Genomic DNA, 19482 nt, shown 5'->3' with positions numbered 1-19482 from the left:
CCCACCTCGCTACAGCCTCCTTTCAGGTAGTTGTAGAGAGCGAGAAAGTCTCCCCTCAGCCTCCTCTTCTCCAGACTAAACCACCCCAGCTCCCTCAGCCGCTCCTCATAAGACTTGTGCTCCAGGCCCTTCGCCAGCCTCGTTGCCCTTCTTTGGACATGCTCCAGCACCTCGATGTCCTTCTTGTAACGAGGGACCCAAAACTGAACACAGTACTTGAGGTGCAGCCTCACCAGTGGAACGGAAGTTGTAGGGGCATGGAGAAGTCCAGCTTAGGAAGCTTGAGCTACCCTGTTGGGTAGATCCTTAACCAACTTGCGCTATGAACATGCTGTGCAGGAATTGCAAGAAATGCACAAATTAGTATGTTAATTTATGTACCATTCCCTTTTTCTTCCCAACAGGTCTTGTTTTTTAGAGTCATTGTGCTGAAGTGTGGTGTGTAGGATCTGTAGTTTATAGTGGATGGACCTGCACAGTTTTTATAAGCTGTCGAGAATAAGCAAAACAAGAAATGCTGAACTGGCAGCTATGTTTGTACCTGGAAGCATGTGCAATTTCTTTCTTTACCCTCATGGCTGCCATAGCCTCTGTCCCTATGCAATCCTGTGCTCTGCTCATTAGGTGTTCCTCCCCTAATTAGGTTATCTTGCACATAGCTGGGTACAACTTGTTTAGGTGGGACATGTTTTAAAACATGAGCCTTCTGCTAAGAGCTGATACTGGGTGAGTTGGCATGGCATGGAGGAGTTGGGCAGATATCTTAAGTACACTGAATTACGCTTGCTAGAGAGTGACAACAGAGTGGTGATGATCAGTTCCTCAAATGAGGTCAGACATGACGCTCCTCATGTGGCCAGACCTGACACTCTCTATCAGATGTGTTCAGAGCTTGAGAGTAACAAAACCAGCTCCTGAACCACAGAATTGTGGTGAATAACCTTCTGAATTTAGGTTAAATTTAACCTCATGTTTTATTTATGGCTATTTATGTGAAAATTAGGATTGTATAAAGTAAAAGTTACTGCCTTTTTCCCCTTCAGACCCACTTAAGTTGACGTGTTTGCTTGTATTTATTGTATTGATTGCCTTGCCTGCAGCCAGAAGAACTGCCGCCAGCCATTTGGTCAGGTTTTTAGGGAGGCATTGTTTTTATTTTCTTTCTTTCTTTTCTTTTTCTTGTGGTCTTTTTAATTAGACTAGCTTTTGGGCACAAAGACTTCAGGTTTGAATGGAGGAGGCAGACCGAAAGCTGAGCTTTCAGTGACTGTGCTTCACCCTGGAATATTTGGAAAAGTGCTTAGCCACATCATTCAACCTAAACAAAACCATGAATCAGTATTTCAAGGCAGTAACCCTGGGCTTGGAAGATTAATCAAAGTAAGTGTTTCCACTGGCTATTAAGTGCTCAGGCATCATTGTGGGTAAGAAGTGATTCTTACTCCGGGGGTATGGCTGTCCTGCGCTTTTCCATGCCCTGATTTCTGTGCTGTAACTTCTGGAGATGGGCTGGCTGCTTGTAGAGGTTCTGCACTCTACTCATGCAACATGTTCCCAGAAATGCATGATATGGGTATTTTGGAGCCTGCCTTTGCATGGAGCTTTCTGTCATCCAGCAGGTTGCATTGGTTTTGTGCCATGTGAAAACAGAGTTTCCAAAGCAGAGCAGAGATGGCATTGCATAGTAGGGTGTTTGATTTGGCCTTTACCGATATCCCAGGTTGCGTCTCCAGCTGTAGCACAGGTTATGGACAATCCAGGTAATCTTAGTGACAGTTAAGAGTTGACTAGCAATTTAGAGACAACAATTTAGCTGTCAGCAGGAGTTGTAATCAGCACAATTTGTTTTTCAGATTAAAAAAAAAAATTCTTTATAGTGGCTATACCTACTATTTGAGCCTTTCAGATAAAAGATAACATCAACACAAACCTAAATTTCACTACAACTCAAACTGATGGATAGCAGCTATTTTTACTGATGGATAAATATGATCCTCTTCAGAAAGCCCTGCTGCTTTACCTTAATTGATGTGGAAAGTATTTAAGGAACCTCAGTTGAGAATTTAGAAGGCCTTGTTGCAACCCCTTAACATCATGAGATGCGCTGCCTCTGGAAGACTTCTCTCCATAAGGTCTTGTGTTTATATAAATGTTTTGTTCATAATTTTCTTACCTCATTAAATACCATTTAGGGATTGTTTTTAATACTAGCTGGATGCTGGGCCCCTGCATTCCGCAGTGAGCTCTGGCATCGCTTTTGGCTGAGTCATTTAACTGCTCTGCCTCAGTGTCTCTGTAAAAAGACTCACGTCCATTACCTTGCAAGATTTTTCTGAAGGTGTCTTAATATTTTATAATGGCATTCTTGCCCATCAGCTAAAAGTTGAAAAATTGGCCTATAAATGAAAATGTGAATTATTTAGTATGACGAGACTTGAAACTTGTGTATGTGTGAAGCTTTTGTATCCAACTTGTTCTTTGCCCCTGCCACTTAACAGATAAATGACAAAACTCCTCATCTGATTTTTTTGTTGTTGTTGTTTTTAATCCCTGTCCTACAGTGTTTGGCACCCCTGCACTGCCCCCCACCCCCTCCAGTGTGGTGTGTCAGGGAATATAAAAAATATAATAGTGCAGTGGTGACCTGATCATGCTAGAGAGCTTTTTGAGCCTTGCCTTTGTAGATAGAACCAACCTGTTTTGTAGTTGTGCTTTAACGATGTTGTGCTCTTTACAGGGCTATAAATGGCCTGTAGCTTGTCTCCGGTATAGGGAAGACCAGATCATGTTCTGACTTTGGCAGAAGATGACCCATCAAGCTTCTAAGTTAGGAGGGCTTGCCATCTTAATTCATTCAAGGAAGGAGGATTTTTATCTTGATTACTGTATTCTGTGGTGAGGTGCATGCTAAATAGTAGTGAAATGGATTCATTAACAAATCTCTGGGGCAGGTGGAACAGACCATTCCTGTTGACAAGGCATTGCCTGTGTTGCAGCCATCCAGAGCCTTCTGGTTTTGTTTTTTCTCTTTATGAGTCAATGGGTAGTCATTTTATATAATTAAGTGTAGACTGTGGTTTGATGTTGTTTTGAAGCCTAGTTAACATGCAGTAGCTGTCAAATGGTAAGAATTGCTGATCTCATCTAAAAATCGCCACGCCAGATCAATATTGTTAAAAAGGAAATCTTACAGTGTTACTTTCTGCTTGTAGTCTCTGTGGTGGATCAGGCAACACTTGTTAGCACCCACGTTCTGCCAGACCTCCCAAACTCTTACAGGCCTTTTTAGCTGTCTTTTTTGGAGTCTTTTTGATCTTTGGGTCATTGTGTCCTTTTGTTCCCGCTCTCTGTTAATATGAGAGAGATGCAGTGATTTCCTTCCCCCCTTCCTTTGGATGCTTGCCACATTTAAGTCCTTCTGCTGTGAGGATTTGGTCTGAGCTTTGTCTCTTTTACAGTTGCAAGTGGAAGTACTTTATTCAAAAACATGGAATAGCCTCTGAGCCAAACCTACAGCCAGGCCTGCCAAGAGTCCTGCACTCTTGAATTAGCATCATCTGGTGTTGCTCTGTAGGGGCCAAACTGGCCTTAGATGAGTCTGCTTGATCTGCTGGGAACTGGGGTGAGGGGGAGGCCATTGTACAGCAGTCCCTCACTGGGATGTGCACAGTGGTGCAGTGCACTGCACCGTTACCTTGTACATGTGTCATACTACAAAGATTATAAGAGCTGAGCATGTCCAATCCCTATTTTAAGAATTTTGTTCTCCGTGAGGTGAAATGGTTTTATTTTCCATATACACTTTGGTCTTGCAGTGCAGCGTTTGGGCCACTACTGCATTCAAAGTTATTTTGCCACTTTGCGAAGAAGTAGAAGCTGTTATGAGACAGAAGGTGCACAGATAAAAAGTTGGGGTGTTAAGCTAGGGTTTCTTCATTTCCCAGTGCCCCTAGGTAAGTGGGTTTGGGGGACATTTTTTTTTTTCCTTGACACTTTCTGGGCAGATGTCCAGGCCTTTGAAGTTCTCCCAGGAAGATGCTGTAATATCCTAAGCATGCTGCTCCCTGGTCCTATTCCTGTCCTGCAGCTGGTGTCATGACTGTACCTCCTCTTACATGAACCAGCTAGACAGCTATTCCATGCCAGGACCATGCCTTGACCATGCCTCCCCTATTCCCACCACTCCAAACCTATAGCATAGGTTGCTGTGGCCACCGAGCAGCTATTTTTGTAGGCTGGATATGAAAACAGAAATATGTGTTGCAACAGTAATAGTTGGTTTGATTCTGAAGCATGGTTGAATGAAGAAAAACAAAGCTCCTTGCTCTCACCCAAGCCTCTGATGTTTGTGCAACTTCATATGGTTTGGCATAAAGGCTATAAAACTGAACTGTAGCTGAGATGCTGCAGCACCCCGGATGCTTCTTGGGGCAACAGGCTTTTCCTGACCAGGCGTTCAGCTTCTAAGGCTGTAGGAGCACAGGGGCTTGCTTAGCCTTCCCTTTGCTAGGGGCAAAGGCATACTTTCACTCTCTGGGCTAAGGTACAGCAAAGGTACATCCACTGACAGAGCCAAATCCACTGCAAGATAGTAGAGCAGTCAATAGAAGGTGGTTCTGCTTCTGCTGTGATAACTGCTTCTTCCCCATATTTATTTTTATCCTGTCCCCTCAGACACCAGTCCCTGCCTGGGAGTGCTCTGCCCAGGATGTTGTAGAAGCAACTCTCAACAGCAACATCCTGCTTCTCCCTGCACCATATTCATCTGTTCAGCCTCTGTTTAATGTACTTTCCCCTCTACTGACATCAGGCTCTGCTGCTGCCAAAGACCCAGAGCTGGCTGAGCAGCAGCAGCCTGCGCAGTGCATGGAAATGGCCCTGCCTCCAGCTGGAACATGGTCCAGCAGCGACTCTGGGCTCCGTAGCTGGCTCCACCCTCAATATCCCATTCCCCAAGCACTGTACAAGCAAAGTTTGTGCATCTGTTTCTGCTAGACTTTCGATTCAATAAATCTTATTAAAATTATTTTGTTTGGTTTATTTCGGTGTGTTTACACAAGTTTTGTCCCTCTGCAGCTAGTGTTTGCACACTACTTGCCCTGGCATGGGCAGCTATGGGAAGCTAGGATTGCTGGCCAGAGGAGTGGGAAGAGGAATGCCACAGGCAAAATACTGGACAAGAACAGGGAGAGGAGAAAAAGTGCTTCAAAATACAAAAGAGAGAAAGTAGGTACAGGTAAAATTTTGAAAGATGCAGGCACTGCAAAAACTGTAGAGCAGTCACTGGGGTCTGTCCTGAGTCCTCCAAACTCACGTTACGCAGGATACAACAGACCCAAATGCTATTTACAAATCTTCAGCTTCTTTCTGAGGAGCTTCTTTCTACTCTTCATATGGCCAAATGCATGCTTCACCAACATTACTTACTGCTTCAGATGTTTCAGGTCAGGTTACCACTGAATTGGTTGCGAGCAAGGCCCTGTCCTTTGCAGCAGCTTCTGCACCAGGTACCCATTACCTTGAATGTATGGGCTGAGCTGCAGTGGAACATGTTTCTCCCCTGGAATGTGCATAGACAGGGAATGGTCCATGTGTCAATGGTAAAGTCCATCTGTCTGCCATCATTTTAAGCCTGGCAAGTGACAGAGCAGGAAGAGTCTGAGGTGTCAGGCTGTAACTTACTGGAAAAAACATCTTTCCCATGATCAGTGGGCCTTGCATGTCTGTCCTTTGGCATGCCATCAGAGGAGAGCTCAGTATGGATCCCTGTGAATGTTGCCTTCACCATTCTTCTGTGCTCACTGGAGAGTCTGGCATGTTTGAACCTCGATGCACAGGGGGATGTCATCAGTTTGCTTTCTTCTCCGTACTCTGCAGAAGGAGCTGCAGGCCAGCAAAGATATAGTGAAAATATTGCTCTTGGTAATTTCCATCAGGGCATTCTGCGTTGCGTTGCCTCTGTGTTGTATATGGGCTGATGCTACATGCTTCCGAAGTTGAGCAGCCTATTCAAGTCCTGGTGTTCCTAGATGCGTGATGTAGCCATGATGTCAGTTTTACCCAGTGCCTACCAGAAGTTCTGTGTACATTGCTGGCACTCTTTAAATGGAAAGTTAAAAGGCCATGTTATTTCCACAGTGCTAAGAGGTAAATGGTGTCCCAGCCCTATAGTACCACTTCCCAGTGCCTGCTTTGTGAGGCGGAGCCTGATATCAGTTATAGAAGTTAGGCCCATCACAGGATCGGCCCAGAAAGTCAAGAGTAAAACAAGGCTGACATTGAATGAGCATGGTGGTATTGAACAGGGATGGATGTAGGATAGTTAGGGGTACTAGTGGCACACCTCATCTAACTCCAATGCTCACTTCACAAGCACTTATGAGTTGATCCTGTAACTGTGTCCTGAAGTAACTCAAGCCTTTTCTGCCATGTGGTCTGGCATTGCATAATTCTGGCCTGTTTATCAAGTAGCAGCAATGGAACTTGCTGTTCATTTTTTTTCACTGTGTGTTGGAACCAAGATAGTCTGCCAAGAAGATCAATGTATCTGCTTTTTCTTGTTAGCAGGCCAAACGGAACTTCAGTTTGGTGCTGAACATATAAAAATGTCCTCCCAAGCTACTCATGGTTTCTGTTTTTCTTTCTTCCCATTCTCTGATTGATTGCACAGTCTGAGCTATTCTGCACCTGTCTGGCTGTTAATGAATAGTGTACCTATATTTTGGATTTGGGGGTTGAAGTGTTCAAAGGGATGTCATTTTAACCTCTTTTTGTTCACTAGCTGCTGAGGTCCTACCTGAGTGGTTCTGCCTGTATATTTGCATGTTCAAAGTGCACTTGTCTTCAAAATGAGCTGTAGTGAAAACAGGAGCCTTATGAGGCAGGGTGTTTAGGTTCTGCTTTGACCACTGCCATGGGCCAGGTGGCCAGGTCCTTTCTGTTCTCTGCCTGTCTCCCCTCTTGAAAGTGATTTTGTGCTTTTGAAGAGAGGATGGGGAAGGAAAAGGAAGGAATGAGAGAACTGTGCTAACTGGACCATCCAGCCACTCTAGCTCACTAGATTTCAGTCTATAGAGTATGGTCTTTTGGAGCTCCATGATCTACTTTTTATAACAAAAAGAAAAGCACATTCTTCAATCTTGTTGTCCAGATTTCTGAAATTTTCTGAAACAGGAATCTGCACTTGCACTTGAGAATTTTTAGACTTGGTCAGCTGCACATAGGTGTGAAGTGTCCGTTGCTCTAGATGTCAGCTATCAACAAGAGACAGAAATGGGATGTTATTTAAATGCCATAGCCTTATTGGAATGAGTTACAAGTCAGAAACTGTTCATGCATGGGTACTCCCAGGGTTTTCTTAGAAGCAGCTGCCTGCACCTTGCTAGCCCAGGGTGGAGTGCTCTAGCTGTTGAGGATTGCGAGCCACTGAGGGTGGTAAGGTGAAAGATGCTGAAGAGGAGCTGTGGGAGTGAGCTGAGGCTGAGTGCACCGGTGGTGAGACAGCAGATGAGAATCTGCGCAGAGAGAGCATTGTCACAAGAGTGATGATGCGTTTTGGCGTGATTACAATAGCTTCATGGAAACATCAGTTCAGTTGTAGAAAGGATAATAAAGGGGGAAATGCTAGGATTAACTCACAGAGGGCTAGGGAACAGTACGGAGAACAACTACAGCCTGCTTCCCTTCTCCATGGTGCACTTCCATCTGCATTCTCAAAAGCAACACTGTAAATCCAGAAAAGGTTCGGATGATGATGGACAGAAATGCAGGCAGTAGCTAAATAAGCCCGGAGTCATCAGTCTGGAAAAGGGATGATTATGGGGGATTTTGTAGAGGTCTATATAGTGATGTATGTTCTGGAGAGACCAAATACATAGTTTGCATCTTCTTCAGGGCAACAACTACAGGGTATCAGACACAAGTAGGAGGAGGAGGAGGTGCGTTTTCATGCAGCTTGCAGTTATGCTGTGAAACTCCTTGTTGCAGAATACAGTAGATGGTATGAATGTTTACATGTTTAAAGGAGGATTGGACAATTTAATGAAAAGAAAATCCTTTGAGAAGTACTAAGTGAACAGAATCTCCATCTGGCTCAGTATGTCTCTATGCTGTGGGTGGTTGGAAAGTGGTAACGCTGTTCAGTAAGAGCATGATACAGGCATGTCCTGTGCTTATGCTGTCTCACTTCTTGAAGAGGATCCTTGTCTGGGTTGACCCTATATCTCATATGGCCAGGCTTTTTAAGAACATGCAGATGACGTCTCCTCTCTGCCTTCTGGGTCACAACAGTGGCTTCTGGAAGTACTTGAGTACAAGTGACACGAAGATTAAAATGTCTGGAGAATTTGCAGATCTAAGTGTGGGGAAGTCTGATTCAGCCCTTATTAAAACAGTGTTAGATTTTGTAAAGGAAGAAGCTGTTGAGTACCTGGAGGCGCGAATAGTGTTGTAGGAATCAAAGAAAAGGTTGTAAAATCGTAGACCTATTACTAGGTGGCGATAGTAAATTGTTAATGATGTAGAAAAGTCCCAAGTTTTCAGCAAGTGTTTTTGTATTTGGAGAGAAGTTGGAGGATGTATTTGCAAAATACATGTGATGAGTTACTGCCCGCTCTGCTGGTAATCCAAGATAATGCCAAACACTTTGATAGGGATATGCTATTTAAATCAATAGAGCCAGATAAGTTTGATCTAGAAGTATTAGAAGACCTGATTGTTATTTTTAATTCAGATTACTAGGAGATTTTCAGAAGACTGGCTGAAGTTGGCCAGTGCTGGAATGACCTGTATGCCATTGCCCTCATGTTTATTCTGGGCAGAATTTTAGAAATACTGCTACATTATTCAATTAATGCGTAACTAAAGGTTAGGCATATAATTAACGCCACTCAGCTTATGTTTATGGTGAGTACAGTTAAGTTCCCTCAAACAAATCTGGCTTGTTTTTTTCAGATGACCATAGTGATTTGATAAGACTGACAGTCTAGATTTAAAACACTTAGCGTCGTGTCAGGTCCAGATTCAGCACTACACAACATTTGAGCTGAAAAAATTAACTCTGTATGTCATTAGCAAAGTGCTGGGTGAGCAAGATTTCCTTAACTGGTGATATTAGTGGTTGTCTGTGGAGAATAAGTTTCAAATCAAGCTTTTTCCAGGCACTGTTGCAATACATACCAAATTTGACACTGCCCTCAAAGCCTTTGTTCAGTTACTTCTCATTGGAGTTCATCTCATCAATGTGTTCATCACCACCTTTGGTGGTACAGCAAGTACTGACGCTGTGAAGCACAAGTCTTAACAGGAGCAGGAGGAGGTTTTTTCAGTAGGATCAGTCATGATCTGTAGGTAATGAAACCTTTTTTTTCTTATACTACAGAACCTGTAGTGCCTGCATTGGCACAAGTATTTTGTGAAATTGTCCTCACGGTTGGGCACGCCTGTTGTGTTTCTCATGGTAGCCCTATGTGGTGCATGATGTGTAAGCATCCGACTGCTTAGATGTAATTGGTGCCAAGTTCTTATTAAATGCGTTGTAATGCCAGGAATGTGTTTTTTATGCAGAAGAGTTAGAAGTTTGTATTTCGATTGTGTTATTAAGTAGCTTAGGAGATAAATTGATTAAAGTTATCATCTGAAGTTGCGAAGCAGCTTCATGAGAGACGTTCTGAACTGACACACATGTAACAGTTCCGTGTTTGGGGAGACTAAATAAATCAGCAATGGCAGTCTTTCACAGGCCAGCAGCAGAGAAAATAAAAGGGATAGTGGCAAGGAGCCGTAGTGTTAAAACTCAATATTTCAATGATATTTTTACTGGATGGAGTCTTAGAAGCAGAAGTTTGACAACAGACTCTAGAGTCCCTATCACTCCCTCCTTTGTTTTTGGCAGTGAGGTTTGGCATCGTTTTTGAGCTAGCTGAGGGTGCTGTCTGTGCTGTTGTCCCTGTCTTTCATGAAGATATTAAACAGGACTGGTGCTGCTGTCAACAGCTTGTTTGGAGCTGGTCCTAGGGAAGACAGAGCTGACTCTTGGGACATCTCAGTCTGTTCCTGTGGCTGTGTGGGATTTAACAGAGGAAATTATTCACTATTTCTAGACTAGGATTTGCTAGGAGTCCTTCACACCTTTTACTCCCAAACTTTGCCCTGAGGTCCAAAATCTTGGACCGTGGCATGTTTCGGTCTTGCTCCATTCCCTGACTTTCCCCTTGGCATTCATGCAGTGTGGTGCAATAAACGGAGGGCCTTGGGCGTGCACCGAATGTTTCATGCTTTTCTGAGAAACCCTGAGCATGTGGGTCCGCTGATGATAAGATACCTGAGTGCATGTAACTGAGCACCATTTTACAGGATTAAATTTCTAGTGCCCTCATGTTGTTGGTGGTTTTGTAAGAAAATCATGGCTTGCAGAAGTGCCCCAGCCCACCTTCACAGGGCTCCTCTCTGTGGTTTGCAGTGTGCTCAGTCTTTTTTTGCCTTATTGCAGAATGTGTGCTTTCTGTTTTTTAACCCCTCTCTTTGCATTTCTTCTGTAGTCCTTTTGCCAAAACCATTGCTCCACGTTTAACAGATTCTGCATTTACCCTTAGATTATATAAGGTCAGTGGGTGGTCAAAGCACCTTCTTTCATTTCTGCTTCAGTTGGCATGATCTGCTGAAGGATCCAACCGTATCCATTTAAAACACAGGTGGTTATTAATGTTGTGTCTATCTCAGGCTTTTTGATAGTACATCTCTCTGTGAGATGTGGTTTTGATTGCGTAATTCATAGGAACGCTCCAAAGAGCTGGAGAAGATACCGATTCTTCTTGAAGTCTTATTATAAAACAGTGTGTCATGCTTTCTTTAACTTCTCTGGTAAGAGGACTGTTCCTCATGACTCCCTACCTGCTGTAGCTGGTTTCCTAAGAGAGGAAAGGAGAAGCCATCTGGAGCAGTAGTGGCAACTGAAGTTGGCAGGTATGGGTTAGTAGATTCAGGTGGCATTTGCTGAATCACTCGGTGGCCACAACTGTGGGAGCACTGTCCTCTCCTCTGCAAGAGGGAGATGACAGTCCTTAAAAGAGACGACCAGTGTGTTGCCTGAAGAACACTTCAGTTTTTAAAGGATGGATTAATCGCTCTTCTTTGCAATAGTTTGCAGTTATATCTGGCATTTCTATGTGTAAGAAATTCACAAAAGCATTTACAATAGAATTGGGGTGGAACAGAAAAAAAATCAGGAACTCAGAATGATGGAATTACTGGGAGAAGTAGAAAAGAGCAAGTGGGCAGAGTGCAGTCCCTGAGCTCAGCTTTAACTCTAGGCACAGTGTTACTGGCAGAAGAAATAAAAGATATTAATGTTAGAATTGATCACTTTGAAAATTGCCCGTTGACATTTAAGGGTTGTATTTTAAGCTGTCCACAGAATGGGAAATGTTGTTGCCCAAGGGGAACACAGAAATCCCCATAAACTGTTAGAAGGGAAATGTAAATGTGAGAGTGCAAAAATTGCCTCAAGCTGTTCAGTTATGCCTGTGAGCAGCACTTACGGACAAAGCTGCAATTAGACCAGAATTATTTTATTAAATGGTTTTGCTGAAAGATTGTGTTAGTGAGAAACACAAATGTTTTACAAAAAGGAGCTTGTTTCACTGCAGGCAAGATAACAGAAACAGGGGTTTTAAAACAAAAAATCTTTGTCAAAATGACTTTTGGCAATCTGTTCTTTTTATTATTTCTCATAAGGGACGAGTGAGGTTGAAACGCAAATGATGTGTTATGATTGATGATCATTAATTTCTTTTCAGTTACTGGTATGTGAAAATTAATATTGGGATTAATCAGGAGCGGGAATCAAAATTTCAAATTTCCTCCCAGAAAATTGTGTCCTGAGAGCTGTAGTTGCCATGTTAAATTGGCTTCATTGCTGACCTGTTCTTTTGTCTTGTCTTTTGCAGGATGGGATAAACATTCTTATGGGTACCATGGTGACGATGGGCACTCCTTCTGTTCTTCGGGGACAGGGCAGCCCTATGGCCCTACGTTCACCACTGGAGATGTGATTGGCTGCTGTGTTAACCTTATCAACAATACCTGCTTTTACACGAAAAATGGCCACAGTTTAGGTAAGTAAAGAAATGTGTTCTCAGGAGAGAGGGATGCTCCTGCCCTGCTCTCGCTGCTGCTGTTTACTCTAATACTTTGCATGTGTTGTAACTCTTGTCCTGCATTTGTGGGTAACATTTAAGAAACGGGAGAGAAAAAGAGCACTAAGCGGCAGTTAGGAGATATAAATTGGCTCCAAGACATAAATACTTCCAGCACATAAAATGGTTTCTGTGCTGTTCCATTTGTTTAAGTAGGTTAAGATTGCATCTCCAGCTTCTGCTCCTTTCCTCTGCTACTGCACAGCCTGTGGGAGGTTGGATAAGATGGCTAATGGCTGGGCAACAGGGAAATAAAGAATTGGGAAGTTTAGTTAGTGTATTATTCAACTGACTACAAAGCCACTGTATCAGTGTCTTTTCACTTTTTAAAGGGACTTGTCCATCTGTAAGCCTTAACACATTGGTCAGAGCATTCCCAAAGCTACACATTAATTCAGCATAAGAAGTCTTACTTAAGCACTGACCTATAATTTGGTTCATTCCACAGTTGTTTCAGTAGTTCCTCTAAAGTTAAGGACTTCAAAATTTTGCCCAAAAGAATATCTCACAGATGTTTTCCAGGCATCCATCGTATCTGATTTGTCTAAAATAGAAAGTTGTGGCCATTTTCACCTAAAATGTCTCTCCCTTGGATGACATATTCTCCACTCTGGATAAATTGTCTTTTTTTTTTTTTTTTTTGTCACATAAGACATACAGTAAAATTTTATAAGTTCATCTCACTTTTTGCGCTGGAATTCATTTGGTTTGGTAGGGACAGGCACTCTTTTCCTTTGCTTCTCCTTGCTGTGTCAATTCTACTTTGTTGAAATCAAGATGAAGAAGCTGGTAGAAAAATACCCCACTCAAAACATTTGTCAGAACAGAAGTTGTTCTGAGTTACTGGCTGGGCTGGAGGAAGGAGTGGGATTGGAGTGCAGTGTGTGTCTGGAGAGTCCATAATTTCTGGTGAGCTCTTGAGAAAAGTACTGTGCTCCCCTGTACAAGAGAGAGACAGACATACTGTAGAGAGTCCAGTGAAGGGTTATTAAGATGATTACAGGACTGTAGCATCTCTCTGGCAGGGTAGGCTGAGAGAGGTGGTACTGCTCAGCCTTGAGAAGACAAAGCTCAGGGGGGGATCTCATCAATGTATATAAATACCTGAAGGGAGGCTGCAAAGAGGACAGAGCTACACTCTTCTCAGTGGTGCCCAGTGCCAGGACCAGAAGCAACGGGCACAAACTGAAACACAGAGGGTTGGCTCAAACTGAAACCCTGGAGTTTCCCTCTGAACATCAGGAGACACTTTGTCACTGTGAGGGTGACTGAGCACTGGCACAGGTTGCCAGGGGAGGCTGTGGAGTCTCCATCCATGGAGGTATTCAGAAGTCACCGGGACACAGTTCTGAGCAACCAGCTCTGGGTGGCCCTGCTTGAGCAGAGAGGTTGGACCAGATGACCTCCAGAGGCGCCTCCAACCTCAGCCAGTCTGTGATTCTGTGAAAGTAGCATGCTATGCTACAGGTATAGCAGAGATACGGATCTGAGATGCAGGCTTTTCCCCCCTCAAATCTCAAGAAGGATCCTTCCTCTGAGGCAGATGCAGAAAGGCCTGGTGCTCATGCAGACAGAACTTCTTTTGGAAATTTGTTTTCAGTTTTCCTCTAATTTCATACCCACCGTTTCTTGATTTGTGAGGGGCCTAGAAATGAGGCATGTGCCTTCTGAAGAACCATTCTGGGTTGAGTCTGTGACTGCATTCAGCAACTAGTCCTGGTGCTTTGCAACGCGTCAAGAGGCCTTCAGCCCTGAATGGAAAAAAAATTCTTTGAGCATCCTTTGAGAGTTGTTTTTAACATTCTAATTTTATAAATGGAGCCTTGCTCAGAAGCCCAGTGGGGAGCTGCTCAGAGTTGAGTGTCTGATCTGGCTTCTGTTTTGAAATTGTAACTGTCAGCCAGACCATGTGTGATGCTGGGGGACTCCTGGTGAAGACTTGTGGCTTACTACCTGGCGAGGTCAGTCACTAGTGGAGACATTAGCAGTCATTTGTAGTCCTTAAGTATTAGTTAATTGCCCAGATTTCTAATAGCTGGATTATTCTAAATTTAACTCATAATCTGTGGACATTGCCCTTGTTATTCCTGTACTGGTGTCATGGTTTAACCCCAGCCAGCAACTAAGCACCACACAGCCACTTGCTCACTCCCCCCTGGTGGGATGGGGGAGAGAATTGGAAGAGTAAAAGTGAGAAAACTCATGGGTTGAGATTAAAACAGTTTAATAGGTAAAGCAAAAGCTGTGCACACCAGCAAAGCAAACCAAGGAATTCATTCGCTCCTTCCCATCGGCAGGCAGGTGTTCAGCCATCTCCAGGAAAGCAGGGCTCCATCACATGTAACGGTGACTTGGGAAGACAAATGCCATCACTCCAAACATCCCCCCCTTCCTTCTTCTTCCCCAGCTTATATACTGAGCATGACGTCATGTGGTATGGAATAGCCTTTTGGCCAGTCTGGGTCAGCTGTCCTGGCTGTGCCCCGTCCCAGCTTCTTGTGCACCTGGCAGAGCATGGGAAGCTGAAAAGTCCTTGACTTAGTGTAAGCACTACTTAGTAACCACTAAAATATCAGTGTGTTATCAAAATTATTCTCATGCTAAATCCAAAACACAGCATTATACCAGCTACTAGGAAGAAAATTAACACTATCCCAGCTGAAACCAGGACAACTGGGAAGACAAATAGAGGTATGAAAGCAACAGCTGATGGTGTAGAGCAGGAGGTGTTGCTTAGGAATGAGATGAGTTCACCATACACAGCGACTAAGGTGCTGAAAGAGTTAAAAAGATTTGACAAAATCTCTAATTTGAGTCGCTGTCCTTGATTTTTAGCGTGTATTTGCACAGAAGTAGTGTAGTGGTTTGTGCTGTGCCCCTCTGGCTGTTTTCCTTTGTCTGAGTGGGTGGTTTTCCAGCTTCACCATTTTTTAGCCTGACAGTGCTGTTACTTTTTGTCACAATGAAAGTATAACAGTCAGGAAGAGGCTAGGTCTTCTATTTAATGAATACGAGTTTGTTCATTTGAAATCTAATTTCTTTTTAGTGACCAGGAGTCTGCAGAGAAGAAGGGGTGTCAGTTGAAAAGTTGTGCCTGGGTGTCTGGGCAGATGAAGCCAAACAAAGGTCACTGTTCAGTAACTTCTGCATTGCGTTTCATCATTACCATCCTCTGATTCTTTGCCTCATGTCCTGCTCAGAGATTTGTTTTGTTTGGGACATGTGGAGGTTTTTACAGCAATGAAGTTACTTGGTCTTCCTTTCTTGATTTTTACCACTCCTTTTCCTTCAGAGATGGGTTTTTTGGGTGGAAAGCTTGTGTTTTCTAATCTGACACTGAATGATCTCTTGGGGAGCAGCCTGCCCCAGCAGTGAACAACACCAGTGGAAAGAAACAGGAAAGGAAGGGAATTAAATTACACTGTGCTTTGAGAACAACAGTAGATTAAAAGCATTGCTGTCTCCTGGGTATCCTCCTCTTGGGCTCTTCAGATGCATGGTACAAGACATGAGACGGATGAGAAAATTCACAACTGAGCATTCACAACTGGCTCATTCGTGTTCCAGTTTCTCTTTGAGCTGTAGTGTCTGAGCCCCGTAAGACCACAGATCCCAGTCACCTGGCTTCTCATGAGCACTGAGCAGGTAGATGTGAGAGAGGGGGTGAGGCAGGTCTCAGCAGAGGAACCAAGACCAGATGGAGGCAGGAGCAATGATTTAATTGAAAGTCAGAACACTTTCTGCCCCAGTGGAAGCATCTCCATGAAGACGTTGAACATTTCATGATACTTATGCTAACCTGAGAATCTCATTTCTGTGTTGTGTAAACCCGAGATTTACCAGGAAGGGGATGAATATGCTTTTTCTTGATGTTCCCTAACACAAAGCAGCTGAAGCTATACATCTCTCCTCTTAGGAAATTAGGTCATTATGTAATCCTGCTGCAGATATAAAAAATATTCATGAGACTAATCAGCCCCTTTGTGATGCCAGTTAGCTTGACAGCAGAGTTTCAGGGCTCTGCCTCTGGGCATTTGAATTTGTCTCTCTTTTAATGGAATTACTGTAGCTTTGTCTTTCCCTAAAGATGATACTCTCTCTTCACCGTTTCTCTCTGTACTATTTCATGCTCTCCTTTTCATCTGTTAATTAGACACCCGCCCCTTTGTTTTCCTTGCAATTTGTCCTGTTGCTTAACTACGATCTTCCATTGTCTTCATACTTTTCCATTTAATTAGATCCATCAGGAGCACCATATAAGAAGTGTTTTCTTGGCCATCACAAATTCTGAATGTTCTGGTTGGAGCTAAGTCTTGAACTTTGTTTGGAGACGTCACATGAAAACTGTTTGACATCACATGTAGTCTTAATTCTCTGTTCTGGAAAATGTCTTGAATGTCTTCTGGTTGCTGATGAAATGCTTTTGAGAAGTTCTGAGCAGAGTCCTGGCAGTAAAAACTATGATGAGATGTGGCTGGAAGTGTGATGAGGGTGAATTAGGAGAAAAAGAGGGAGAAACGTGGGAAATGTTGGGGCTCCAGCCATTAAGTAGAGAATCTTGGACGTAGAAGATGGTATGGGAATGTGACTGCCACAGGTCTCTGGGATTAAGTGGATGAGTTCGCTCAGGGACTAAGATATGAGTTTTTCAGATCTCAGACTTCGACAACAGACCAAGGTAAATGGAGCAGCAGGGCTATAAAAAGAGCATGCAACCCCCTGAAGTCTTGGCATAGAAAACTTCCTGTAGTCTGTCTGAGTTCTGGTGCAGGCCCTTGGAAAGACCAAGTTAACCTGTGAAGTAAAATACCCATTCTGCAACCAGTTTAGAGATTAACAGGAACATTAGGGATAATGAAGAAATCTTGTCATAGAGATCCACAGATGTCCATCCCAGGTTTAATAGGCTTGTCCTCAAACCTTCCAATGAAGTTTGCAGAGAGCAAGAGCATTGGGAGGTTTAAAACAAGACTTTAGATGAACCAAATTTAAAATGAATGGAAAATATCAAACTTGGCTACAGCCTTGTTTCTCTGTAAGAACAATTTTACCTGAGTGGCTTGATTGGAGGATAACTGTTTCCAAGAGCATGTAGAGCTGTGTGGGTTTAATAGTGCTTCTCCTCAGCAGCAAGTTGTAGAAGTGTTCAAGTATTTAATGGGTTGACGTTTCTAGTCTACTCTTTAAGATGCCCATCTTGCTGAATGTGTTGTTGCTTATTGCAGTCCATCAGCACTGCTTTTCCATCCTCTGAATTATGGTTACCTAAACAGATGCTGGAGGAGTACCTTGCCATATGCAAAGTGGAGCGTTGTGGCTGATCACCCAAATGTATGTTGTCTTGTGCAAATTGAATTCCGAAATGTAATGCGAAGAAAATGGCCAACTGTAAGGCAGACAGCATGGTTATTGCTGGATGGAAGGTAGAGTTGGGCTAGAAGGTCCACAAGCATGTTGTATGCATGGGGATGTGTATAAAAGTGCGTGTTAGTCACGGAAAGGTGAAAGTCCTTTGATTAGATGGCAGGTGAAGGTGTCGATCACACTGAACCCTGCACTGAACCGTCATTTCATGTCTTTATGTCACTGCCTTGATGATCAGGTTGACATTGTGGGCTTACAAGAGGGGCTCTTCACATGCTCGCTCATGCTTCCTGACCTCTTGAGCTGTCCAGTTCTTAGGTCTTTAAATTTATGAAGTTTGTTATTTTAAATTGGATCTAGGCTTTGGAGGTGCTGCAGAGAAGGAGTGTAGTTTCAAACTCAGCTGCCTAGTTAGAGCTGTGATTCTTTCACTTTCTGCTGTTGACTTTGTTGGATGCAGGTGTGTAGCCATACAGTTCCAGGATGAACTCTCTAAGCAAACATATTTGTGCAACAGATCTAGTTCTGTATGCATAAAGCATTTTATTGGCCTTAGTTATATAACAGAGGATCCAAAACATATAAGTGCCTTAATTTAAAGGCAGTGTAATAAGTTTATTTATAGAATCATAGAGTAATTTTCATTGGGAGGGATTTCTGGAGGTCATGCATCCAACGCCCTGCTGAAAGCAGGACCAACTAGGTGACATTACTCAGAAACTCGTCAAGTTTTTACTGTCTCCAAGAGTGGAGATTCCCCAGGGGGCTTTTCTGGTCCCCAATTCAGTGTTTGACCACTTTCATGCTGATTTCCCCCCCCCCCCAAATATCTAATCAGAATTTCCCATGTTGCAACTTATCTCTGTTGCCTCCTGTGTCCTGTCACCATGCATCTCTGGGAAAAGTCTGGGTCTGTCTTTTCTGTACCCTCCCATTAGGTAGCTGTAGGCAGCAATAAGTGTCTGAACAACGCATGAATAAGACTGAACAACCCAATTTCCCATAGCCTCTCTTCATCTTGTTGGCCTCTGCTGGACTGACTCCAGTTTTGCTGTCTGTCTTGTATTGGAGAGCCCAAAAGTGAACATCATACTCCCAAGTTTAGACCCACAAGTGTTGAAGAGAAGGGAGCAATCCCTTCCTTTAACCTATGCTCTTACTAATACAGCCCAGCTTACTAATACAGCTCCAGCTACACTCTTACTAATACAGCCCAGGATGTGGTTGACCTGCTTCACTGCAAGACCCACTGCTGACTCCTCAACTTGTTGCCCAGCAGGATCCCTTGCATGCTTTTCTGCAGATCTGCTTTCTCTCCATTCAGCCCCAGCCTGTCCTGTTTTCTGGGAATATTACAACCTGGTGGAAGGGCTCTTCAGTTCCTTTCGTTGAGCTTCATGAGGTTTGTGCTGGATCATTTCTCCAGCCTGTTGAGGTCCTTCTGAATAGTAGTATGCCCTCCAGCATGTTGTTGACTCTCCTGTTTGGTGACATCTGTGAACCTGCTGAGAGTGCACGCCGTCCCATCGTCCAGGTCACTAGTAGAGACATTAAACAGTATTGGCCCTACCATCGATCCCTGAGGGACAACACTTGGACTTCGAGCTGCTGATCACAACCCTTCTATCCTGACAGTCCAGCCAATTTTCCACCCACCTTGTAGTCCACTCAAAAATCATATGCTTGCCCATGTGCTGGATGCAGCTCCCACCCATACAGCTACACGAGTCGTCATGGGAAAGCCAGGCCACCTTTGGCTCTGGGCGATCCTGGGTGGCAGAGGAGGACTCCAGTGGGCTGCAGACTCAAAGAGGTTGGCCTCATTCTGGTGTAAGGGTAGAAACAAGCTTTCATCCAGCTGACCAAAACAAGTGTGAAGTGAAAAACAGGTTTGAGTGAGGAACAATATTTGGGCAAAGTGCTG

At 43.6% G+C, this 19482-nt stretch overlaps 1 protein-coding gene across 6 annotated transcripts in view; it reads left to right on the top strand.

Annotated features, from left to right (window-relative positions):
• RANBP10 (RAN binding protein 10) overlaps positions 1-19482 on the top strand; it is an 89065-nt gene that overhangs the window by 33917 nt on the left and 35666 nt on the right. For 4 of the 6 annotated variants that reach the window (XM_087738979.1, XM_087738978.1, XM_087738977.1 and 1 more), the window contains exon 4: positions 11946-12113. In XM_087738979.1, the coding sequence (XP_087595105.1) occupies positions 11946-12113 (168 nt within the window). Of the gene's footprint in view, positions 1-1280; positions 1381-11945; positions 12114-19482 lie in introns of those variants that run through there. The other 2 variants (XM_087738982.1, XM_087738981.1) reach the window with 1 other exon arrangement.

This window comes from Nipponia nippon, unplaced genomic scaffold (assembly GCF_047370975.1).
Source record: "Nipponia nippon isolate SJK-2023a ecotype South Korea unplaced genomic scaffold, ASM4737097v1 scaffold_7, whole genome shotgun sequence".
Lineage (NCBI taxonomy): Eukaryota > Metazoa > Chordata > Aves > Pelecaniformes > Threskiornithidae > Nipponia > Nipponia nippon.
The sequence above is the reverse complement of the archived record's forward strand: the minus strand, read 5'-3'. Positions and strand labels throughout refer to the sequence as shown.